The sequence below is a fragment of the Eucyclogobius newberryi genome, unplaced genomic scaffold, assembly GCF_026437365.1.
Source record: "Eucyclogobius newberryi isolate DKJ021-1_F unplaced genomic scaffold, fEucNew1.0.hap1 SCAF_19, whole genome shotgun sequence".
Taxonomy (NCBI): Eukaryota; Metazoa; Chordata; class Actinopteri; order Gobiiformes; family Gobiidae; genus Eucyclogobius; species Eucyclogobius newberryi.
The window spans coordinates 9,377,219-9,404,419 of record NW_027315823.1 but is presented as its reverse complement, the minus strand read 5'-3'; the positions used below and the strand labels follow the sequence as shown (position 1 = coordinate 9,404,419).

Here is a 27,201-nt window from a genome sequence, read left to right as displayed (position 1 = left end):
ATTATTGATAGTCACTTTAAAAGGAACCACAAAAGCAACTAAATTGTTCCAAATCCCATGGTGCTCACATCATATAATAGTAAAACAATGAAAATCAAGTGTGAATTGTGGTCAGAAAAAATGGCTTTTGCACAAACCTTCCACATAGCCTTTTGTGTAACTTTGAAAACTTAACTTCCCCAGAGTTAGTTGTTTTCTGTACTGTAGCCGGAGAAAATTCTCCACACTTTTTCCACTTTGTCATTTTGTGGCGTGACCTTAACGCCTCACCCTTCGCACTGTTTGTCTGTGGAAAACGCAGTGTTTTTGTTTGTGCTGCTGTGCCAGGTTTTTTAACCTATCCTCTCCCTCTGCCCTGTGCCCCCTCCCTCTCTCAGGATGAAACTGATGTGGAGGTCAGAGTGGCCTTTGCAGGTGGCCTTCCTCGTTGCCGTGGTGATGCTCTACATTGACCCCGTGTCCAGTGGCAACCGTAGCCATCGGGGACCGACAGGTAAGGCGCGTCTCACTCTGAACCCCCTCCCTCTGCCCCACAATAGGTTAATTACACTGTCACTGCAGAGACACAACACATGCTCCGCGCGCTGTGGAGCTGTGGCGCTGTGGCGCTGTCCAGGGTCCTGAAAGTCCATTGTCTCTTTTGTGATACATTGTGATCCGGACGTAGACAGATTTTGGCCTTGAACACAAACTGTTTAAAGCATATGGCCTGCATACACAGACACAACACTTAAAACTGTCAGGGGCTGTCAACACAAGAGCATCAGGACGGTGTGATCGGATCCATTCACTGCAATGGAGACAGCCATAAGCCATGAGATCTTCTTTGAGTCCAGGATCATAATATATGGACTATTTTAATATTCATAACTGTGCTTCATTACATCACATCGGAGAAAATGCTGTGTCAATGAAATGTAGCACTGATTAATAATTATCTTACATGAACGTGAGGACGACAGATGATTTTTTGGAGTGTCCTGATAATGATAAGCAGGCGATATTATGTCAATCCAACATACATATTAATAAGCTTTAAATATTTGATTTGAAGTTTAGCTATCAGATAAATGTGAAATGTCCCTGAAATTAGTCACATAGTGCATAAATGTACTTACTATTTTTAACCTTTTGGGAGTATTTTTGATAAAAACAATTTACCCGATATTCAAATGTACAATATTATCTTCATTTTTATTCAATTGTCCACCGCTAGTTCCAAGCCAGGTGTGGTGTTAAAAGACAGCATGGCACAGACAAACAAATGGTGAGAAAGGAAGATGATGTTTAGTGAATGCAAAACGGGATCGAGCATATTTTTGTGAAGCAAGAGGTTAAGCGGGTTGCCTGCTAACTGGAGGGTAAACAGTTTCATTACTGCACTCACCTTGCGCTTGGTGTGAGTGTACTCTTGTTGTGTCCCTTCAACGGCTGCAACTAACCATTATTTTAGTCAAATCATTATTTTTTATTGTGCATTGAGATGTTTTAGTTTATTTTCTTAACCATTTACAGGTTGAAATATGGGGACTGAAGGCTTGTTGACATATTCATAGACTCGTCATGATTAATTAGATTGAATTAATTGTCGCTGCCCTACTTTGAACAGAGTTGGGTGCACTACAATAGCATTTTCCCTAAATAAATCCTTGAACAAGACACACTGCCTTATTTGGGCTGAACCTAATTTGTATTTAGTGAAACAATTCCCACCGATAACTCGGCACTCTTCATAAATCTGAGTTCCCTCTCACCCCTCGACTTGTTAGCGACACCCCCCCTCCTCTCTCCCCTTGTCCCCAATTATCACCATTTCCTTAATTATGTGTGTGTCTTTGCACTCCTCGCCGTGTTGTGCAAGGTGACCTTTGAGTGGCACAGAAATGCTAGCAGCATCCAGCCTGTGCTCTGAGTGATGGTATTAGTTTCCGTTTGATGCAGAGGAGGCAGCGTGCTTACAGCGGGACACGGCTAATTGCTGGCCTAGTGCGTTGTGAAGGTCAGCCTGAATGCCCCTCCTTCTCTTGCTCTTCACTCCGGCTGTGAAATAAGATGACATGCTCCCCAGTGGACCTCTTTATTACAGCTTTATTTTAATTGGGAAGTTTTGGACTTGTTGGGAGAGGAAAGTCTATGCCACACACAGACACACTTAATGATTCAGGCTCAGAAAGAAATGACGCCATGCATGTTTTCGCTTTTCTATGTTTAGTAGTGAATACAATTAGTCTGTTATCAAATCAAATCAAATCAATTTATTTTTGTAAGGCCCAAAATCACAACAACAGTTGCCTCTGAGGGCCACAGGGAGAAATGAATCAACAATGTCTGTGGTGGCGATGGAGTCAGACAATGTCTGTGGTGGCGAGGGACGATGTCCCAGGGTCCTCTGTCCTTAGACTCTCCTTCTCGGCCAGGAAAAACTACAAAAAAAACCTCTTTGGGAAAAAAGCGTAGAAACCTGGAGGAGTTCCAGTGAAGGAGAGATCCGACTCTCACAGACGGACAGACGGACACGAGGAGACTGGAGCTGGACCCACTCTTCAGGCAGATGAGGGACCGTCTGAGTCGAGCTGGACCCACTCTTCAGGCAGATGAGGGACCGACTGAGGCGAACTGGACCCACTCTTCAGGCAGATGAGGGACCGTCTGAGGCGAGCTGGACCCACTCTACAGGCAGATGAGGGACCGTCGGAGGCGAGCTGGACCCACTCTTCAGGCAGATGAGGGACCGTCCACACAGGGCAGGGACCACTTCACCAGGGGAGGGGCATCTGATGTTATGTTGGTCACTAAGGGCAGTGGCTGATTCATTGTGCTTGTTGTACCGTGTGTTACCACTTGGTGGCTCTATAGGTCAAAAAATCCTACACATGCAGCCTAAAATGCCATGTGCTTTTTCAGAAATGTTTCAGAGATTTATAATTTTCTCTGTTGTAAGATTTCATTTTAGAGTTAAGAGTTAAATACGCAAATTAATAGTTCAATTATTTTCATTCATTAATAGTTTTTTTTTTTTGTGTAAAATTCTAAGGAAGTCCAAGAAAGTCTAATGAAGCAAGACAGTACAATTTATCACAATTTACATCCAAATATATTTTCTGTTTGACTAAAACAATTATGGATTTAATCAACTAAAACTTACAATTATTGTAACAAACTGCCATAATTATTTGACAAAAATTCTAAATAATTTTAGTGACTAAACCTAAATTAAAATTTGTTGTCAGAACTATCACTGCTGATTGGGACTATAAAATACAACAATGAGTCAGTGCATTCTGCTTAACTTGGGCCCTTTTTATTCCCAAAAGCCTTTTTTAAAATGGTCACACCAGAGTTTGTACAGTGGGCGTCAGAAGAACTGGACTCAGACATTAATGATGCGACAAACCAGTGACACTACAGAGGGCTTTTTGAGCTTTACTGTATTTGCTCATTGCTCAGACTGTCCACTGCTGCTCTGTTACCGATTATATTTTGCTACAGTGACTTATTGTTTCAGCCTTTGGAGCACATCGGTCTGAAATACCAAGTCCGCTTCACTTTTTACTTTAATGAAAGTTCCTTTAATGAATCATTCCTGCCATAGCTTGACATTTACTATTGACTAAGCAAAAATATTATTAAAGGTGTATAACAGCAAAGCAAAACTACACTTTTAATACACAAAAAGGTTTCATATTGTTATTTATTAAAAATATACCTGTACTTAGAAATCAAATACATTGGATTCGAACAAAAATGTGTATTCATCAACATCGAGTGCTACTTTGCGTTTAAAATAACATTCTATTTACAGTATTGACCAGATAGATTTATTCTAAAGTAAAGAAATGAAATGATGGATTGACATATTATTCAATGTTGCTATGGTGCTTTGGATGTTTAATTGCACCTTGCACCTTTAATGAGGAAAAGTACTTGTACAAGCAGACATTAAGTCAGTAGACGATAATTATTTTAGACAAGTTACCAATCAATCAACTCTTACTTGTTAAATGTGTAACAAACTACACTCTAATTTGCAGATGATTTGAGTTAATAATCTGGACAGCTTCAGTACTAAATATATTAAAAACAAATGGGAAAAAGAAGGTGACAGACATATTGTGGGACAGTGTATGCACATCCCAGTGGAGGGCCACACATGTCTGGAGGGAATTTGATTGGAAAACCGTCATATTTTTTTGCAACACTATGCTCATGGCAGGAGGCACACCATTACCACGCTTTATGGGACTGTCCTGTTTCTCAAATATATTCAACTAAAATTAACAAGGTTTTTTACATGCCTAAAATGCCAACTCCCTCACACTTTCAACTCAAATGTTATATGTAACTTATAGTATATTAAATGCAACTTAAACCATGAAATGGCTTTTAAACACATTTTTAAATTCACAAATAATATTTTAGTTGCACAGTTACAGGCAGTGAGTTTGTCAACTATTTGCTATATTTTGTGTCTGTCAACAAATGACTGTCAAAGTCTTGGTTGTTGAAGTCACAGCTGAAGTGGAGATGTGTGACTCATAAAGAAACAGCTCGACGCATTTAGAGGAAAAGTGGAAAAATAATCCCACCTTAGAATAGTACATCAGTCTTCCTCTTCAAAGCTCTTTTATTCTGTTAATCATCTGAAGGTGAAGCAATATAGAGCCTCATTCACACAACTTCCCTCCATCTAACGCGCTCATATAACTGGCAATAACCCCAATAACGAGATGCGTCCCTTTAGTGCGGCGGCGACGCCAGTTTGATGGCGTCTGAAGCCCACAATAAAGTGATGAGATGACTGACCTCTATGACCTTATTATAGCACCGTGAATTCTTTGTAGTCTTCTATTTAGCGCAATCCGTTTCCTGCTATGAAGCTGCATATTATATTGAGTGCCGCTGACTGACCACTATACTGTATGTGCCAACAGTAGATATACACATATAAAGGACATATCAAGAGGCAGATTATACCCACTGTGGAATTAGATGTTTATTCTGTGCATGGCAATTTCCTGCTTGAATTAGTGTGATTTTCACTGAGTTCAAGGATGTGAGTGCGTGTATGTGTGTGTGTATGTGTGTGTGTGTGCGTGTGTGTGTGTTGGTGTGGACAGAGAGAGAGAAAAGGAGAGAGAAAAGAATTGAAGGAAATGAAAACAGAGGGATGATATGGGGGCAGCGCCCTCCAAGAGCAAGGGATCATTGATGGGGCTCTCTGGAGAAGAGAACAAACAAACTTTAAATCAGAAAAGATGAGAGAGGCCATGGCCCGCCGAAATGGAACCCACTCCTGCGCGTGTGTGTGTGTGTGTGTGTGGACGTGTGTGTGTGTGGACGTTTGTGTGTGGATGTGTGTGTGTGCGTGTGTGTGTGTGTGTGTGTGGTGGCCAAGGCTTATTCCGAGCATGTACCAGTTTGGGAGAGTGTGGCCGGAGTCACGTACCTAAACGCGGCGGCGGCTTACGGTGCTGTTCGAGTGAGGCTGTGGAGAGGCTTATGGGTAGTAATGCCGGTCGGATGTGGTGCTGATGGAGACTTTGAGGACATTGGGTTCCGAAGAGCGCAAATAGATACAGATAAGACGCCCAGATTCTGTTCACGAGCCATAAGCAAAGATTAGATTTACTAAACATTTGTGGTCGCTCCCGGTTTGGGCTCTGTACGGATGTGAGGTTTTCGCCCGCAGAAATGTTTTGGGTGTAATGTGCTGGAACATCATATTACGTTGGCCTATTCACAGCGCTCTTGTGGAAAAAGGCAGATGTGCTGATCCTATGTGATTGTCCTTGTCAGCAGTGTTTGCAGGAAAATGAGGCCACACACCTATTTAGCATGTGGCGCGTGTTGTCTAAATAATACAGCATGATAATATAAACAATGTGCTGTGACACTTAACAATACAGTAATGTGTATTCAGCAATATGGCATATATGAATGTAAATTATGAACAGACTTAGCCATTTCTGTATATTTGAGTCCCCCTACTACATGCAATTGCCTTAATAGTGTTCAATGCTATAATACAGCAATGTTTAAATACTATTATTTCAGTTACGATTATGATTATTGCTCTAATAGATTACAAAACGTGGGTGATTGAGTAATTGAGATTATTAGCATTTAATGGGCGTGTGCGTCTGCTTCTGAGATACTTCTTCTATACTTTAATTTAATCGGCTCATTCTCTTCATTTTAGGCGCACTAAGCAAATAATAATTCAAATAATCGCGATTTCACTTATTATTGTGGTCGTGATTATTATTTTTTCCATAATCAATAAGCCCTGCTCTAATATATACAAATTAAATCAAATAAAAAATAGATGATATAACTTAAAATGTATGTTTTATAATGTCTTGTGTTGTATATGTTTAATAATATTTTGTACATTTTACATAGCAAAAAAAGAGAACTATATTCATTTATTCTCTTCCGCTACATAAGTTGTGTTAACGAGGGCGCCATTAATTAAATTGAATGTTAAACTTTTAAGAATACAATGCTCCAACTTGGGATATCACAATTATATGATAACAGGGGTAAAATTGTGATGTTTCTTCTCACATTAACTACCGTATTTTTTGGACTACAAGTCGCACCTTTTTTCATAATTTTGGCCAGGTTGCAACTTATACTTATATTTATACTTATAAACTTGTACTTATAGCAACTTATATGTGATATTATTTGTTATTTTCACACTTGCAACCGCATTTCATACTCCAGTGCAACTTATATATGTTTTTTTCTTCTCTATTATGCATTTTTTGGCTGGTGCGACTTATACTCCGATGCGACTTATACTCCAGAAAACACGGTTATAACACAAACATTTTTTGTGACATCCCTTGCACCAGCTCCACGAGAACAGCCTTATATTCTGCTTGTAAACGTTGAACTACTCTTTATTCATTGTCCCGTGCAGTCGAAATTCAACCATTATTATCACGCCTTCCTACAAAATCCTCTCCTCCACAAAGACGGTCTCTTTCCACCATATGCTGTTGTGCCGGGGGCCGTTTCATCCACACCACAGTCATGCACCTAATTGTCATTGCGCCGACAACAGCGACAAAGACTCTTGAGCGCTCGGGACGGAGAAGTTTAGGTTAAACTACGCTTTATCCCGCGTGTGTCCTTGTGTCCTATTACTGTCAGGCTGGTGTTATAATTAAGCCCGTGACAGCCCCTGGAGAGGAGTGATCACCGCATTAGGTCCTACGTGTGTGTTCCAGGCTGTCAGCGGCTGCACAAATACTCGAAATATCCTGGCACACATAGCGACTTACACGCCAGGATAAGAGATCTTGTCCCTTCTCTGTTCTCTTGTATCCTAATAATGTACTTTACGCCGCTTATAAAAGGCGCTAAGGTTTATTTATGTGTTATTTATCACAGTTATTCTCATGGCAAAATGAATCGCCCACAATAATTGATTCCTTTCTTATTCTTTTCTTACTTTTGTTGAGCAAGGAAATAATAAGAATCAAGCTTTTGAACAGAAACCTTTAAATAAATCCAATTCAATTATTTTTTTGTAAAGCAACCAAAATAGTAGTTGACTTGCAGAAAGTTGGAAAATCAAACAATGAAACAGCCATTGGTGAATAATAGAGACTGTTTGTATCCAAGTGTTACATTACCGCCACCTACTGTAGTTGTACATCTTAGACTTTAGACTTTATTCAGACTTTATTCAGACTTCACTCTTCAGACTTCATTCTTCAGACTTCACTTTTTAGACTTCACTCTTCAGACTTCACTCTTCAGACTTCATTCTTTAGACTTCATTCTTTAGACTTCATTCTTCATTCTTCAGACTTCATTCTTCAGACTTCCCTTTTTAGACATCACTCTTCAGACTTCACTCTTCAGACTTCATTCTTCAGACATCACTCTTTAGACATCACTCTTCAGACATCACTCTTTAGACATCACTCTTCAGACTTCACTCTTCAGACTTCATTCTTCAGACATCACTCTTTAGACATCACTCTTCAGACATCACTCTTTAGACATCACTCTTCAGACTTCACTCTTCAGACATCACTCTTTAGACATCACTCTTCAGACTTCACTCTTCAGACTTCACTCTTCAGACTTCACTCTTCAGACTTCACTCTTCAGACTTCATTCTTCAGACATCACTCTTTAGACATCACTCTTCAGACATCACTCTTTAGACATCACTCTTCAGACTTCACTCTTCAGACATCACTCTTTAGACATCACTCTTCAGACTTCACTCTTCAGACTTCACTCTTCAGACTTCACTCTTCAGACTTCATTCTTCAGACTTCACTCACAAGTCTACCTTATTGAGGACTTAACTGGGATGAGTGAACTATATCAAATACTAATGTTACCAGAAAGTTGATGAACATTCAAACCCCACACAGAAAGGACACAAAGGAAAAGAGTCAAACCCAGGACTTTCTTGCCGTGTGGAGGAAGTGCCGACTGCTACGCCACCACGCCACCCGACTATCGACCGATCAATTACACCCCACATGGGAAGCTGACTGTGCAGTTCCAAGGCCATTTGCTGCACTTGTTGTGCTCTTTTCCTCCAGATCTCCTAATGAACTGTGCAGCCGTCGTGTCATCGCTCACATCAAGCGCCTCGTTCTTTCTGAGCGCCGTCCAAGAGAAAAGCGTTTTTGATTTCCCGCACAGCCTCTTCCTCTCGCGCACAATGACAACGACCGAGGCGCGCTTGTGACAAAGTTAATGAGGGCACTGGGCTGCAAATGAAAGCAAAGAGCTGCTAAAGACTGTTTGCTTGCGAATCAAAGACGCTGCGCCTGGAATAAACCAAAGACTTTATACAACTGTAAATAATTCAGCGGATTCATTTCATCCTCCCAGTGGCTGCCGTGCTGGATATTTGCTTATTTGTCAAAGCACTTTGTTTGAATTTTAAAAACAGGAGAATAATCATCAAAACTGCGCTGAGTCGCACTGAAAACATTTCTTGTTGCTAATAGTTTTCCCCTCCTTCTCTCTCTCTCTCTGCTCTCTGTGTTGCAGTTGCTTACCAGGTGAAGCAGGGCACATGTGAAGTGGTGGCTGTGCATCGCTGCTGTAATAAGAACAAGATTGAAGAGCGCTCCCAGACTGTGAAGTGCTCCTGCTTCCCGGGACAGGTGGCTGGCACCACCAGAGCCAGGCCCTCCTGTGTGGAAGGTAAAGCTCACAGTGTAAATGGACATTTATGGGCTTGATGTGTTGTAAGTGACGCTGTGAGAGCAGGAAGGCAGCCCAAATACTATTGTTGGAAAGTGTTTTAAATCCATTATAGCACTTGAGCTATGGTTGGGCTCAAATTTATACTTGAAAAGCATTTCGGTCGTACAGAAGCATTTAATATCAGCCTTAAACTATGTCTATGCCTTTATATAAGATAAGATGACCTTTATTTGTCCCACAATGGGGAAATTCCAGTGTTGCAACACAGAGTAGGTACAGAAGTATACTTTACTATACTATACTATACACTGCACTCTACTTCACTTAATACATTTTATAATGATTATTTATGTATGTATGTATGTTTGTATGTGTGAGAACTGTGTTAAATGACAATGGCAATAAACCTTTTCTGATTCTGATATATAAAATATACATTTAAAACATATATTAAACTAAAGTCCTTGCGTGTGAGCTGCAGTCACACAGTGGACAGCCCGTCATGCAGCTGAAGGTCTCAGACTTTGCAGCAGCAGCAGGTAATGGAAGTTCAGTGCCTTGTCTTCCCTCCCTCTGCCTTAAGAGTGAACACTCATACGATATCTGTGCCACTGCTGCAGACAGGAAGTGCCGACCCCTGGCCTCATTTTGTTTGGGACATTGTTTTATAGCACATCTTGATGGCCTGTCCTAAATACATGGCAGATGGTGATGGAGAAAGTGTTTAGCTCTTATCTGGTTTAAAGGGCAGGTTGTAGTAGAACAAAAGTGTGAGAAATCATATTACCACATCCAGAAGAAAAAGTTGAAATGTTTGTAAATGTATAGAAAATAATGCACACACACAGACACAATAAACAGTAACATTTGTAGCATACTTTGAGCGGCAGTAAAGAAGGCCATCACAAAGAAATGGCTGACACAAACCACACCAACGATCAAGGTCTGGACTGATATTAGACAAATGGAAAATATGACATTCAGACTTAATTTGGAAAAGACACGTTTGACAGACTTTGGACTAAATGGTGCTTCTGTTTTCATTTAAATGTGGCATGATTCTGTTTCTGTACATTGTCAAAGTTGTGGTTATTGCATTTTAGGATTCAACTTGTAATTAGTAAGTATGCAATACTTAATTATGTTTAAACAAGAATAGAAATATATATATTTTTTGTGCGTCCCTCATTAATGTGTTCGGAGCTTTACCACGGACCCCAGCCCTGTGGGTAAGAATAATTCGATTAGAACAACAAATGCACAGAAAAACAGAGATTAATGTCCATTATGTTCATTTGAATGACTTGCAAATACATCATTATTTTAATGTTATAGTCAGTGGGCTTGACTCAAGTTGTAATACTTGTAGTAGAATACTTCATCTGGTATAGAAATATGGTTCTTGTACAACTGCATTGATCACATAACAGCACAGTCATTTTATGGTAGGAAACAGCATTGACAGGGATTTTAAGAGACACTAACACATATCTTGTATCCATGAGTATTTAATTACTACAATAAGGCTTTAAATTACCACAGCAATTACATCCAATTACTACGTATGTACAGTAAAGTAAAGAGCTACGCGTGAATTTGAGACTGAGAATGAGACACATGCTGTTCTTATGTTTGACCAGTAGACGGCACTTTCACATTGTGCCATAAACCAATCTGCTTCTTTTAATCTTGCACTATTCTTCTTGAATAAAATCTAACTCAATATATTGTTCAGCCTTGTGATAAGATCTTTGGAGGGAACAATTCTTAGATAATGATGAAATCAAGCAACCATTGCAAAGATAATTGGCTTTGTAATGGATTTTAGGGGAATAGATAATAATTTGAAACATTTAAAGCCTTTTCAGACAGGACTCTTTTTTCTTTTCTCAATAAAAAAAACACAATTTATTTTAGCTTAGATTTCTATGATAACATTGATGATTTATGATTTATAGTTGATAAGTAATGACTAAGCCTGAACACATTAAACAAAACTGTCACAAACATCAACCTCTTATCTGTCAGTAAGAATGAAATGATTTTATTTTTTTACCGTAAAGGCTAAAAGTTGAGGCATCATTCAATCACGAAAAGATAACAGCTGGAAGTCACAATTTAATAAAGGATGTTTTCTTGCTGACCCAATTTCCAACAAATAATAATCTGACTCAACCTTAAACCTCCTTCTTCCTTCATGGCATCTTCAAATTCAAGAACGGGAATGCAACCATTTTAGTTGGCTTTTTTTTATTTAAGTTTTTTATTCTTTTATTATAACATAAATAACAATAAATGAAAAAAGAAAATAAGACCAGATAGAGAAACTACAGAATAAAAAACACTAGACGTCCAGCGAATAATAAAGCAAAAAAAGAGAAAATCAAGGCACACAAAACTCAAAGAAAATCCCATTTATTCCAAAGTATGTCAAATATTCAAATTAAGTCCAGATGTAATTTTGTAATGATGTAATTTTTTCCATGCTACAAATTTCCCCTTAACCAGTACAACTCTGCCCTCTTTATCCTTACATTCAAAACTCAAAGCTATTCAGTTTTTTTTTAACAGAATTTTATTGTTTTTCAGTATCATTCAAATGTCTCTCTTGTAAAAAAAACAATGTTTTTCTTATGTTTCTTTTTCTTGTCTTTATTTTTTCATTTTTGTTAAAATTTTAGTTCGTTTGATTGAGTTCAGTATGCCGTTCACATCGAAGGATGCTACTTGTAACACTTCTGATGCCATTGGCTTGATTGTGTTGATCTTACCGTTGATAACTTTAGAATATTTTTAATCTCTCAGAAACATACACAAAATACACAAGAACAATAGGAACACAAAACAGCTGAAAGGGTAAAAAAGAAAACGAAAGGGTTCATGCTGGAAACTGACATCGAACACAAACTGTGATCAAGAAAATGATCGTTTAAAGGGAGGGAAGTCCGATCCTAATGAAGGGCCCCCCAAAAAACTCCCCAGTTACTCCTGACACCAATCCTCTGAAAGAACTGGATATTTGACCTCATTAACTCACCACATTTCCGCTGCAATCTACAAATATTTTCCGATCTCCCGCATTTGGCACATCGATGAGTAGATGTATTTAGTCAAAGTTTCTCATGTACAAAAGCAGACAGCCAACATGGAGCGTAAAGTATTATATTAAAAATAAATAAATCATGTCATCAGTCTCTTCAAATTAACAGAAATGTATCACCATGTGACCACAACCCGAACTCACATGCCCCACGCATCTCGTACTTTTCAGGTTGTCTGAGGAGCACCTCTGCTTCTCTTGGTGTTCTGAGCACGTGTTTTTTTTACCTTCAAAAGTCACCAGAAGAGTCGCGTGGAAAGAGAACCCAGTTTTCTCCCACGGGGCTCCTCACAGATAGTGTTGAACCTTTGCCGTTGTTGAGGAACCTCGTATGGAATATCTAGAGCAAAGAAGATATGCTTGTCTTTGTGCTGGTCTTGGTTTGCCCAGGTCATTTGGCCCAGGTCATTTCGATTGTGATGGGGAGGGACTTCAACTCCTGAGCCTTCAAGGAACTCAGGACTAATCTTCTCCAAAAAGCTTTCTGTATCATTTCCTTTTTCTCCATCTTCTCCTTTTTCTACGCCCACAAGTCTCAGGTTAGGCCAACGTGATCTGGACTCCAAATCCAGGATCTTATTTTTCATCTTACTGTTCTCCGACTCCAGCGTTGTCACCCTGGCCCGCAGAGCCTCCATCTTACACCCTTACAGTCTGCAGATCGTCCGTATTATCTGAAACATGCTGATCGACTTTGTCCATGTGTGCTCCAGTTAGTCCTGCTGCCTTCAGCTCACCAGCTACTGCAGCAAATACTGCAGCAGATACGGCCGGAGCAATGGCCGCTGTCATTTCCGCTCTGAGAAAGACCATATCATGCTGCATGTCGCGTCTTATTTCGGACATCATGAGCAATAACTGATGATTAGTTATATTCTTTCCCAATTTTGATGCAAAGAAGTCATGAGAATCTCCATCTAGGCCAGCGGGACGCCGCATCTCCGGCGGGAAGGGACTGCGTTTCTCCACATCAGGTTTGCTAGCCACGTTAGCCATGTTAGCCTCATTAGCTTGTGCTGCGGGCTGTTTTCCAATAGGGCCGTGGGTCGTCAGCTTTGTTTGCTTTGGCCCCATAGTGTTAACAGACTTGTGTCTTCCTTGTTTATTCATCTTTTGTTCGTCCTCTTTGGGTTTAGGTGGGTCAAACGATGATTTTAAAGCTGAGTTTTGCTGTGGCGGCGAGAGGTGCATTTGCTCAAAGCGTCACCATGACCGGAAGTCGAATGCAACCTTTTCAGTTTTGTGTTTTCTCTGCTTCTCATGGCCTTTTTCATTAATAACAGCCATCTCCCGACATTTTAATCTTTCACTATTTTAATTTCCTCTTTGGCTCTGATGTGTGCCACTCGCCTCCTCTCATGCCCTGCTCCACAGCACAGTAGCACTTATCCCATGAGTCATGACGACCTTCTGGCTCACAGTGACAAAGCTCGCCTCGTCCCACGCTCTCTCGCGCACACACGCTTTATTGTAAGACTGTATTTATTCATGTTTTGTTGCTTGCTGTTTTGTGTGTGTGTGTGTATGCGTGTGTGTGTGTGTGTGTGTGTGTTTCTATGCTTTTGGGCTGTAGGGAAATCAGGACAAAATTAGTGGTAGTGTGAAATGTTTGATGATTAAACCTATTACTCAGAGTGAGACTGACAAGATGACTAGATGTGACTGTGATCACACAATAACAAAATTGGGACTAAACAAAACCCATACTTAAACCTAGATCAAACCAGGATAAACCAGGACAAGTGTGAATGCAGTCAGTGAGTCAGCCCCAAGCCTGGATAAATGAAGGCAAAGGTACAAATCCCTTGTTATTTGGTTTGAACTTTAACTGGGAAGCAATTATCACTGTTTAATAAGTGAATAAAATATTGATGTTATGTTTTGTTATGTTACGTGGAAACTATAGTAGCTCATCATCTTCACCATCATTTTACATTCTGTTCGATGTAAACAATATTGATCGGAATTGGCTTAGAAATAGTATTGTGTTCGTTGACTTCCTGTTCAAAACTGCCCAACAGATAAGCTCCGCCTCTTCATTGTGACATTTCACCGCATCAGATTTTCATTTAAATGTTTTTATTTTTGAAAATTGGCTACATGATATTTTAGAACTCTACTTGTATCACTCAGAGTCAACGTTTTACAAATAATTGCACAATAAAATACAACTTTGAGCAAACTAATATCGAGAAAACACCGTTGTTACAAGGCCAAAAGCTTATTAAAGTTGATTTTGCAGAATATGTCTCCTTTTAAAATGTCTGATATGCCTTGTTGCTCTGTCACTATCCATTGGTGCATAGCTCAGCACATGTGTAATCTTTTCCTTGACATTTTTTGAGCGGGGCTTGTGCTTGTGTTTTTTGCCATGCGTAGCTGAGTGTGCTGCCACGCTGAGGTGAGCCTGAGCAACAGAGACACAGTGTATTAGTAAATCAGTGTGGAAAGAGATGGATGGCCCTCTCCTTGTGCGCCTGCTCAACTGAGACTAGCCAGCGGAACAATGCCTCCAGGAGGAACCTTGTGTGTGTGTGAGTGTGCTTACATGTGTGTGTGTGTGTGTGTGTGTGTGTGGACTTTATTTTAACCCAGAGCAGAAATGACCTGGGGGTAAAGGTAGTAGCCATTCTTACAGTTGGACGGGTCTGTCAAAGCGGTTAAAGGAAATGACTGAAGTGGTTGCGTATCACTTTTGAAGAAGCAGAGACACAACTTAGGCGATACGATATTAAAGGTGCACTCTGTAACTTTCTGGCCGGAGGTCGGTCGCTTGCTTGACTCCGCTGATATTTTATTGCTATTTATTTTTGTGTCTACAGTATTCGATTACATGTGTGTTTTACTGCGGCTGAATGAACAAAGCCTCAAAAACATGCAGCCCTGCTGTGTGCGGGGTCGACTCTCTGAAGAACACACACAACTTTAAAGCTGTACTGTGGAACATTCCGGGCAAATGAATTCCACCAGAATAGTTGAATTATGCATTTTTTAAATCATGTTAAAAGAAAGACCGTGCCATGTCATGATTTAATCTTTTGTTCTGTTTCAATGCTGCTCAAAAATCGATGTGCAAAATGTGTGACAGAATTGAAACGCTTTCCAAAGTCTTCAATAAGTATGATCGACTTGGTTTTAGGCGCAAAATTACTTCACTAGAGCATTTTTTAAATATAAATTGGGTGGTGATGAGTCAAACCTGATATATGTGCTAAATATTATAATGATAAAATAATACAGAATTATACTATTGGCATAGCAGTAGTAATATTCTATATAATATGTTATTAAGATAAAGTAAACTATATTTGTATGCTTTCACTTCTATGTCAGGGGCTTCCATTAGACAAGGACGTCTCTATACATTTACTGTAATCAATATGATATATATGATGTGTTAGCATCACAATATGTCTCTAGTTAATATGGCGAACATCTGAAAGAAGTACTATTTCTAAACATATTCAAAATAACACAATAACACCACGCTCCAATTTACAGCAAAGTATGTTAATATCCCCCACTCTAGGCCTAGACACGTGTATTATTGCAGTGTACACAGGTTCAATTATTCTTGTACAATGTTATTTAACACAGCACAATGCAACGTGATGTGAGCTGATTAAATGTCTATAAGAGGTGAGGATCTGAGAACTTCACTTGCCCCAAGGTGAGGGAAAACAACAACTTCATGTAAGTGTTAATTTGCACTGTTCAAGCAGATCCTGTTGCGTTTTACGTAAGTGTGCATCTGCTTTAGTTGGGTGTGAAATTACACTATGGCAGAGGTGCAGTTTTTGATTTGGCCACTTGATGTCACAAACATTACAATGACTACATAGTGCAGTGCCGCTGGATTCATTACATCCAGTCAAATACAGAGCTACTTCTAAAACCACATACATTTCTTGTTGTTTTTTGGTTTAACGGTCGTCATAGTTGTCTGTGCTATGTGGAAGCAACTTTATAGCATAAACATTGAGTAAACTGTCACTATCTATCTATCTATCTATCTATCTATCTATATCTCTCTCTATCACACATGGTAATAATAAATAAACTACAGATAATATCATGTATCAAGCCTTTTTATCAATTTAGTATCAAAATTATATTAGATTTTTATAGTATTGACATTATGTTTATCTTTTTTTATATTGTGAAATTAATATTTAAACACAATTATGAAAATTAGTAACAATGGAAGCTGTATTCAATTTTCTAAAAAATATATTACAATTTCTTGGGGGAGATTCAATTGTACAACTGAAATAATTAAAAAGCCCAACTTTATATACTTAATTCTTCTTTATCTTACTTGATTGCATGTGTTTATTTTAACTGAGAACAATTAAATTCACTCTTACAAACTAATTTATCGTGCTTGATTGGCAGTAAAAGTTGTCTCACAAGTCTCAACAGACAAGTTCAGAATTAGCTCAGCTGCATTATCACATGACGAGCATGTTATGATCCTATTGTTATGGCAATGCAGCAGCTGTAAAACCTTTTTATTATAAAGTTTGCCTTAAGATTGTAATGTTAATTAAAATGATGTCACTATGAGAGGTGAAAGTGTAAAGCACAATTTCCGATTTCTTCTCTCTTGTGTATGTATCTGGAGGAAACAGGCACGAGTCACGACGTGTTGGCTTATCATCAATTCCCCAACCTCATCATCTGATTCATCTCATAATCAGATATGGTGCTTGATTGAAATCAAATCATAATTGTGAATAGACAGCTTAGCATTGAGTACTAAATCTAACCAACTCTAAATTTCAAGATTGTTGTGCTTGCTGCCAAATAGATTAAAAATATGTGATTATTAAGAAAAGCACATTACTCATAGCAGTAAAAAGTAGTCATACTTAAATATTCTAGTAGGGAAGAAAATACAGGAGAAAAATAAAATGCTGAACTAATCTGCTGAAATTAAAAATACAATATTTCTAAACTATACGTAAAAATCAAACAGAAATAAAAAAAAATGAATTATGTTGCCAAAAAAGTACATATTATTCAACAGTTGCATAATGTGTTTGCCAATTCCATATACGGTAAAAAGTGTGTTTGTGTGTAGTAGTAGAAGAAAGACCTTTTTTGTGCCACCTGTTGTATTTCCCCCTTTTACTATTCATTAGACATTTTTGAAAGAACCCACTTTGTAAAGTAGGTTATCTTTAGACTAATTACATTCTCATAATTTCACAAACACTATGTATCATATTTAGCTTTTTAACAAGAACAAAACCAGGTTGTTGTATGAAGTGGTTGTCTAATAAAATTTGTCCCTACCTACATATATATTTTTTTCAGTCTTATCTTAATTAAGGGCAAATGTTCCTAACACTAGTTCTATGTAAATAAATTGAGTGTCCACATTTTCAAATCTGGCAACTAACCCCTATTATCCAGGGTTTACAGAATGACAAATAAAATCTATATAGGAGAAACTTCAGCCTCCTGCCAACACTGAGAAAAATAAACAGACTATGGATGCAGTTACTGGCATCGGTTCACATATGTTAACTTACCAAAACACCAGAGTACGCGGCCTTCTGTTTTCACTCTTGCTTTCACACTTTCTTTATTTAACTAGCGCTGATTACGCACCGTCCACTGCAGACTGTATTGGCCATTCGAGGAGTTATTCTAGGACAACTCTGTTTACTTGTCCTCGCAGCACCTGGCCATCCCTCTTTGCTTTTAGTAGGCCAGCGTTAATGATGGCCCTAAAGGTTGACACACTTCAAACGACCCCAGTCACAGTCCAAGTACCACTTTGACCCTTTTTATGATGCGCCCGCGTATTGCCCCTGAATTACGGGCGACACCGCAAACTCTGTCACTGGGACGGACAGCGTGACAGGTGCTTGGGTGTCACGTAACCGGCTGTAACTTGATCAAGGCACTCCCGGGCTGTGAACATTAGCAGTGAATAAGTCTCCATGGCCGCGTGAAGTGCTGTTGCCAACACTGTAATGCGGGCATTAAGGCACATTACACAGCCACTGGTTTTAAAGGGCCTGTGTGAGTGCATCAAAACATCCCTCAACATTAGGCCCCTCCACGGCTCCCAGCGCTTTATCCACACTGTCGTCTCCCCCTTTATGTGGCGCCACCGTTGGCTATTTTCCCCTCCACGCTTTAAAATGTTTTTGATTTTATCCGTGTTCTTTTTGTTCTTTCAAGCTCATCCACTCCTGCTGATAGTCATTCAAAGCGCTCCAATCCGACACTAGAACCATGTTTTATTTTCCCGCTGTCCTCCCCATTTATTTTTCAGATGAGCGGTGGATCTGTAAACATTGTTTTAATTTTTTTTTACATTTTAGAACCAGCATGGAAACAATTGTCACCCGAGATTAAGTTCTTGTAAACATCCATCACTTCAGAATTGTAATGAAATTTGGTCTTTTATCCTCTTTCCTACATCCTCAGAGGAGACGAGAAGAGTAAATTAAGTTTTTCTCCTCTTCCTCCTGTCTAGACGTAGGGTCAGTTGATCTAAAAGATTTAAGTGTCAACAGTGAGATGTGGGGGTTTAAATCTAGATTAAGAATGGAAGCCGTGGAGTTGTAAAAGATTGTTTATCCTGTTGGAACACTGTAGACAATTGCTTCTTATTCTTGTAATTGAGTGGCAATCTCAGGAGACATGTCTCCTCAATATCTCTTTTTATTTAGTTCACGCTATGAGTCAAATAGTGTCTGAACATCAATTGGAAAGCTAATGCCTAGTTTCTTACGAACTAATATTTTGACTAGTAGCCAAACTTGACGCAACGTAGGATTAACCAAGGATTAAGTCCGTCTCATTGTAACGTTGAAAAATACAGCATTTAGTGATTGCCGTTTTACGTGTATGTCATGTTGATATAATTAATAGAGAGTTCAAAGACATGCCGATGCATCTTTAACAGTAGCATATTCTCATTGTTGTACCTGCAGTATTTTTTTTCATTTTTTTTTTTTTTTTCAGTGATTGCTGCTGGTTCTATTACGTACTGATACAATTACTATTGTGCAGTTGTGTCTGTGGGCAAGACCCAGATGTGTGAATGAATGATTGGCAGTGGTTGGTGGTGCAGTTTGGCAGCCTCTATTCAGCCAGAAGCGTGCGGTCAGGGCAATCAAGCTGAAGCTTGGCTGAAGTCACGGTTTAATGGTCTCTACAGACCGCTGTACAATACTGCGCGGGAAGCTTGGTTCTTCTTTTCCCACAGCGGCTCACTCCGTGTTCGGAGGCCCGTTCATGCTCCACTCTCTAACATGAGCTGTTAGAGCCAGAGCGGACAGCAGCTTCTTTTAGAGGCCTGCACATGTGCACAACCACGCTGAATAAAGCTGTGTAGGAATCTTGGATGGTTTTGCTCGGACTGCGCATGTGTAGAGAAGTGAAATAACAGCAGTACCAAGTTTCAGCAAACTGACTTAATTACTCTCTTTTAGAGACAAGTCTTTGTTAGTAGCTCAGGCTCTGTTCATGTTTCTCCAAGCAGGTATGGGAGTTTAGCTCTGTAGGGTAGGCATTTGCCCTTCAGGCGGGACACTGGGGTTCGAAAGCCATCTTTTTTCACTTTTGTGTTATCCACTAAATATTGATGAACAAGTCTGCTTGCCCATCCATAAAAGTTACTGCACGCTACTTCAGCCAGTCTATCTGAGGGATGACACAGAAGTAGGTTTTTAAGCATGTTATTGTTTAAATTGAGATTATGAGAATTCATATATCCTTGGTCCTAAATATCTTTGGAAATATTTAGGTTTATATAAGGCAAACCTCCGTGCCATAACAATGTGTAAGTAAATAGCCATTATAGTATAGATTGAACTGAAATAATGAATATAATAATAGACAATAATTTTGCTTGTAAATGGTCACAATCATATTTTTTAGTTTGTAGGATTATATTGTGACCTGAATAGTTATGATTATCTATTAAACATATAATCATGACATCCCTACTGAGAACTAGCCAGAATGCATATAGTCCCTTATAATTATTTTTTTTCTTCTGTAAAATAAATAGCAATGCATATTGTAGTTATTTTCTTATGTTTAGGATTACATTATTATCTAATCCAAAAGAAAATAATTCCTCGTCCTCTTCCTCTAAAAATGACTCATTGGTCAAACCTTGGTTGAATTGTTGAATAAAATGATTAATACTCACTTGTTATTACAATACAATCTCCCAGGCTTCATGGCTTCAATACCTCTGTTCATTTTCTCTCTTGTCTGACTCATGTAGGATTTAACATCTCATGTCGAGGGATCAGAATAATCAGATTAAAATGAAAAAGGTAACTGTTATGCACTTTGACTGTGGGGAAAATCACTGTAATCACATTAAAACTGTGCTGAGATCCAGTCAATATGAACAGAAGAACATTGTCTCGATCTGTGGTGCTGATCTGATTGTGTCTGGCAAAGGAGTTAAAGGAGAGCCATAGCTTAAGTATAAATGGGACTCATGCATAAAGCATACTTATGAACAAATGTGTGCAAAAGTATTTTATATGACGAAAAAAATCAGCTGTATCTCATAATGCAACACAATATTCTAATTCCTGTATGATTAAAAGCTATTACTCCATATTGACCTCTGTTACACACTCCTGTGCCTGGTCTCTATCCCTGGACTCAACATCCCCACACTCCAATGACCAGAGAGCAAAGTGAAATGGTCAGACACCTACTTCAAATTTGGTTGACGATATTGTGGAGTTTATGGTATGCAGGAGGCAGACAGAAACAGACACAAATAAAATCAGCCTGTTGGTGCTGTCCATGGTGCTGATCTGGCTATTTGCTCAGTAGCCTTGATATGGTGGGGAGATGGTTGAAAAAATGAAAAAAATAGTATAATAAAGGCATTAGACGTGGGCGGGCAATATATCGAAATTTAGATTAAATTGAGAATGTTGTTTTGAAGACATGTCACATTTATACATCAAGTATATCGTTCATAGTTCATAAAGCTACAAGAAGAGCTGATAAAGAAAAGTTATGTTCTAATCTTCAAAATAAGTATATAAAAGTATATTTCTGCAGACATTTCACATTTTCAAAGTTGTTTGAAGACACCTTTTAAGACACCTTTTCTGTTGGTTTGACATAATATTGCCTCGTGTTATCAAGAAACTACAAAATAATATGAATCATATAAAATTATAAAAAAATTTTGCCCACCCTATATTGCAATTGCTGTTTTTGAAATATGTGAAAAATAGATTGCTGAGTGTTTATTTTTTCCAGCATCTCCCACCACGGCTCAGAAAGTAATTACTCAACTCATATTCATGCCATATTTTTTCTTTTTTCACTTGCCTATTGTTATGTGCTTTGTTAGGTAAAATTAACTGTTGGTGTTTCTGTTTCTGTGGTAGCCTCGATTGTTGCTCAGAAGTGGTGGTGCCAGATGGAGCCATGCATGGACGGCGAGGAGTGTAAAGTCCTGCCCGACCTGACTGGCTGGTCCTGCAGCACTGGCAACAAGGTCAAGACTACCAAGGTGAGACCAAGTGACCAATACTCCAGCTACACCTCGAAGTCACCTTTCAGATGGGAGGTGAAACATCTCATCATCCCAACATCATCTCGTCCAGTGTCTTTAGGTTTTTCTAAAATGATGCAATTAGATGGCTATTTATATGCTGTGATAATTACTGTTACAATACATGAAATAAAACCAAACATGGCTATTATAAGAAAGTTATATAGTATATACAATGCATGCTGGCTTGCCTGATTTTCAAACAAAGGGAGTATGTACTTAAAATCTCCTAGCTCTCAGGTGGGCCACCAAAGCAGAATTATCCTAGTACTGCTTACTGCTCGTGCTTCCTGGATGGATGTATTTCAATATGATATAATGTTTTAAAATGTATGATATAAATAAAGTTTCTCAAGTAGGCCTGTCACAATTATTATGGACTTATTGTTCAATAAAGTTGATTTTTTTTTGGGGGGGGCTCAATATTTTAACCATGTTCTAATATTGTTCCCTCATCAAAAAGATACCTGGAGTAGCATTTAGTTCAAACCCCACTTGTTTGATGAATCGTGGTCAGAAAATCCTCTCCCTCAGTGTCAAAAACACTCTGTTCTGAATCTCCTCGATAACTGAGTTTTTTGCTTTGTGATGTAGCTCTGAGAATCTTCTCTGCTGTCCCTAAATCCTTGCCAAACTCATCTGTGAATTTATTTTATGGATGGGCAAGCAGACCTGGGGTGTTTTTTTTTTTTTTTTATATTTCAAAGGTGGACTTTGAACCCAGGTCTCCCTCGTGACAGGCAAATGCCTAGACTTGTCTCTAAAAGATAGTTTTTAATTCAGTTTATTGAAACTTGGCGCTGTTGTTGCTTTGCTTTGCCTCGCACATGCTTAGGACAGAGCCTGTAAACATCCTTGATTCCCACACAGGTTTATGTAGCCAGGTTTGAGCATAGATCCATCGGTTTGAGGCTGTGTGGTACTCAGAGCATGTGCAGACGTCTAAAAGAAGCTGCTGCCCGTTCTGGTTCTAAAAGTTCATATTAGAGAGCGGAGCATGAACGGGCCTCTGAACACGGCCACACAATGAGACGCTGTGGGAAAAGCAGAATCATGCTTCCAGCGCAGTATTGCCCAGCGTAGCCTGTAGAGGCCGCTAAAAGACACCGTGAGTTCAGCCAAGCTTCAGCAGCAGAAGTGAGGGGAAAACAGGCTTATTTGAATATATATTAGAACAATTCATATAGTTGTGACACTTGGCTAATCACTGATTGCCTTGATTCCCCTGACTGCATGCCACTGGTACAACTGGCACACACAGCAGTGAAAAGCCAGCTGAAAATGCATTGAACTCATTGAGCTTTGTTTATCTTAAACTGTGTGTGATTCCTTCTGCAGCCAGTAGCTGGCGCCAAAACTCCCAGGTTGTCCCGGGGTAAACAGAGATCCATAATATGAACAGTAAAGGTGTTTAAAAATCTCATATATCATAAAACCTTGTTAAATGAACGCGGTATCCTTCAGCCACTATATGTACAGAAAGCATTTCATATTGTGATTGGTCTCTAAATGAATTCCTCTTGAGCGTCTGCTTTGTTCACACCTCTGAATATGAGTAGTAAACCAACATCATGTTCAACCATTTGTATCTTTTCCATTCACACTTTAAATAGCTGCTTATAGAAGATGTTGTCATTGACTCATCAATATGTTTGTGGAAATTCTTTCACTAAAGCCCTTTCTGTGATGAACCAGGCAAGAGAATTGTAAACTATTCAGATTCACTTTTTTCTCCATATCAAATTAGAATCTAGTTTTAATACATCGTAGTGTCGACTAGTAACTGGGTTTTGATATTTTTCTTCTATCACGTATTTGTGATTTGTGAAGCTGCCAACAAGCAGCATCAAAACTGCATTTACTCCAATACTGTAAATTTGTGCTATAATGTCCAGTTTATGAATTCCTATACATTCCTACGCAGTGTGTGGGAGGAAGAAGACAGCCCGCTCCAGATTGTCAGTAAATGAGACGCAGAGCCAAGAAAAAGAAGATGGCTCACAAAGGCGTGTGTGTCAATAGTGTCAGGAGGGCAAGGCCGCGAGAACCGTTGCCAGGTGCTCGGCGCATCCAATGCAACTATCTTCCGTGACATCTGCTGCCACCAAGTCTCTAAGTGACTGCACCCTGATCCCAATGCACCCAACTGATGCACAATTAATGTCCACTGACGCAGTCGCAGCATCCTTGAGTGATAAACCAATGGGAAAAAACCAAGCAGAACAAGAGTGGCTGAAGCAGGGTAATTGTTCCAAAGAGTCCCATTAATTCCACTGCAAAGCCAAACAGCGCCTGGGCTCCTCCTCAGCCTATCCCTCTCGCCAATTTAATTATGACTGTTAATTGTACAACTCAGAGGAAGGCCCAGCCATAATGTGTCCTAATGAATGCGACAGATGTTGTGCTGTTATGCCGTCTCTCAAACAATTACTCTCACAGCATTCGCGCCACATCCTTCACAACTGTTTCTCTTTTATATATCACCTGGATGACGAATGGTCCCGTGAAACTCGGCGTTCACAAGAGCCCAACTCAAAATTAATGTAGTGCAAATAAACTTAACACACATGTGTTTTAAATGTGACTTTAATTAAACTATTGTGAGTGAATTTGTTTTATATTCTCAATTAAATTGACCCTATGGGGTAAAGATATGCTAACTGGACTCTTTATTCTATACAAAGAGGTCAGTACAGAGGACAGTGAGTGCCAGGTAGAAAATAATAGCTAATAAATAAAGTTTTTAAGGATTTGATCAACATATATACACTTTTTATGATAATATATATTTTTTAAAAGACTATTTAATAAAACAATATATTATTATTTGCTTGGACTTAGCCAGGAAGACCAGTTGTGACATGAAAAAGCTAAATGGAGAAGCTATGAAAAATTATGTTTATAGGCAGATGATTGACAAATGTAACCAGTCACAGAAGTATGTTGCATATGTAAAATGTGAAAAGTATGCCTAGTATTAGAAGTTTGGGGCTTAAAGCAATAAATTAGGTGGAAATTCAGTACATCCAAATGTTGATTACCTGGACTAAGGTTCTGGTTGGCTAAATTGGGAAGTTGAACTGAATTCTGGCTTATAAACACACACATTGGTTTGTGAAAAGGCTCACAAATTGTGCTTGATATCTAAACTGGAACTAATCAAATACTACATAGTCTCAACTTTAAATTAGGCAAAGAGTTTATTGAAAACAACTTCTGTATGAACTGTTGACTAAAAAACAAACCAACAAGCACCATCTATTTGTCTGCTCGTCCCTTGAGTAGCTTCTTCTGGTTCATCACAGAAAGGGCTTTAGTGAATGAATTTCCACAAACATATTGATGAGTCAATGACAACATCTTCTATAAGCAGCTATTCAAAGTGTGAATGGAAAAGATACAAACGGTTGAATAAGATGTTGGTTTACTACTCATATTCAGAGGTGTGAACAAAGCAGACGCTCAAGAGGAATTCATTTAGAGACCAATCACAATATGAAATGCTTTCTGTACATATAGTGGCTGAAGGATACCGCGTTCATTTAACAAGGTTTTATGATATATGAGATTTTTAAACACCTTTACTGTTCATATTATGGATCTCTGTTTACCCTAAAAAGAAAAAAAGAACCTTTAGGTTGTGATGTCTAAGGAAATATTATTTTTTAATATAAATTGGATGATTTTTGTTTGATACATTGAAGATAAAGTTTAAAGATTAAGTTTTTTTTTACATTTGTTACCTTAAGCTCTTGGGAAGTCGAGGATAAAAGTTCAGTTTCACTTTTGGTGAATCATTTAGTTTAGTACATGTAGTAGTCATATTGCATATTCAAATACCGTACTAAATACCGGTAAGCATTGGTGGACTACGGTGCTACGTAAGTCCGGTATCCAATAGGCTACTCCTTATAAACCCTTTAAAAGCGTGTATACAAATACAGTCTAAATTCTGGAATAGAGGTAAAAGTGAAGTGGAACATTACATGATTTCTGTGGAGAAACTGGGATTATGCACAGAATATTGAAAAACATGAAAAATCTAAATTATTTTGGCATAAAGTGTATCAGACATTTACTATAGTATTTTATATACTTAGTTTTTTTAAAAAGAGACTTTATCTAGAAAAGTAAACCAACGTTTCTTCCTGGGAAATTCAAAAACAATGAATCGTTAGATATGATGTCAGTTAATCTTTGAAAATATGTGAAAACATCTTCTTCATTTTGCATTCCGTCACCTCCAGTCTGGAATTTTGAACATTCTGACGACGTATTCTGCATTTTACCTACCGGTATTTCACTTTTTTGTCTTTCAGGTAACACGATAGCAACAGTCATCCAACCACGAAGAAATCCAATCCAAAACATATTTATTCTACAATGGATACAAAAAAAAGAAAAACAACATGGACTGCTTTAGGGCTACTCACAAGTTAACTAACTATAGGACATAATGTACTCATCATCGACTGTGGACGAACATGCTGCATCTTTCCTACGCTGTGAGGGATCAGCGGACATCCAGGGTACAAAAGGAACACTTCCCAAACATGGCACCAATGCAAGCTGATCAAGACTGGTCGATTGCAGACTCGGATTAAACATTTTAAAGTATATAGTAAAGCATTTATGGACGAGCGTGTGCTTCTAGGGCTGCAGCACCACTCCTTCCCCAGCCGTGTGTATGTAGTGCTTATAATGGAATCGACATAAGCAAAGTGAAAGAGGTAGCAGCTCATAACTAGCAAATAGCAAATTAGAATCAAATTGCTCTTGTGGGTCAAGTCGCCGTCGCAATGAGACTGGCGTCGTTTCGCAGTTCTCATTAGGGATCGCAACGTAGGAACATAACGGCATATTATTAAAAATTCATGCGAGATATTTGCACTAGTTACAAAGGAAGACTTTTTATTCTACCCATTTGTTTGCTGTGGATGTGACATGCAATTAAATTAAAGATGAGCTTTTTTCTAAAATGTTTGACACTAATGTTTAAATTAGGGTGCAATTCATCTCGTCTCATTTTAGTATTGAACAAAAACAGGGCAGCAGGGTTCCGCTAACTTATTCTGTGTATCTCATTGTGCGCAGTGCCATCGCGTTATGATTTGCGGAATTATTTATTTGATTATTGTTTGTGACATAAATATTTAGTCCCCCCGTGCACATTTCAAACTCATCCAGGCATTTCAGAAAATAAAATATGACCTGTTTATACATAATTTTAATTCCAAGAACACGTCTGAAATACAAGATTAGCAGGTTTCGAAGGAAGAAGATATTGGTATATGTTGCAGAGGAATATATTGCCTATTTATTCATAGTTCAAGGTGCAAGATATATT

The 27,201-nt window shown here is 38.7% G+C and overlaps 1 protein-coding gene across 1 annotated transcript in view; it reads left to right on the top strand.

The window, feature by feature from the left end:
- The window catches only part of tafa4b (TAFA chemokine like family member 4b), a 45,694-nt gene extending 18,789 nt beyond the window's left edge, over positions 1–26,905 (top strand). Inside the window, exons 2-5 of the mRNA XM_072451678.1 lie at positions 378–493; positions 9,034–9,189; positions 21,688–21,812; positions 26,174–26,905. Coding sequence (XP_072307779.1) covers positions 379–493; positions 9,034–9,189; positions 21,688–21,812; positions 26,174–26,185 — 408 coding nt within the window. The 5' untranslated portion in view covers position 378 and the 3' untranslated portion in view covers positions 26,186–26,905. The remainder of the gene's footprint in view (positions 1–377; positions 494–9,033; positions 9,190–21,687; positions 21,813–26,173) is intronic.
- The last annotated feature ends 296 nt before the right edge of the window (positions 26,906–27,201 follow it).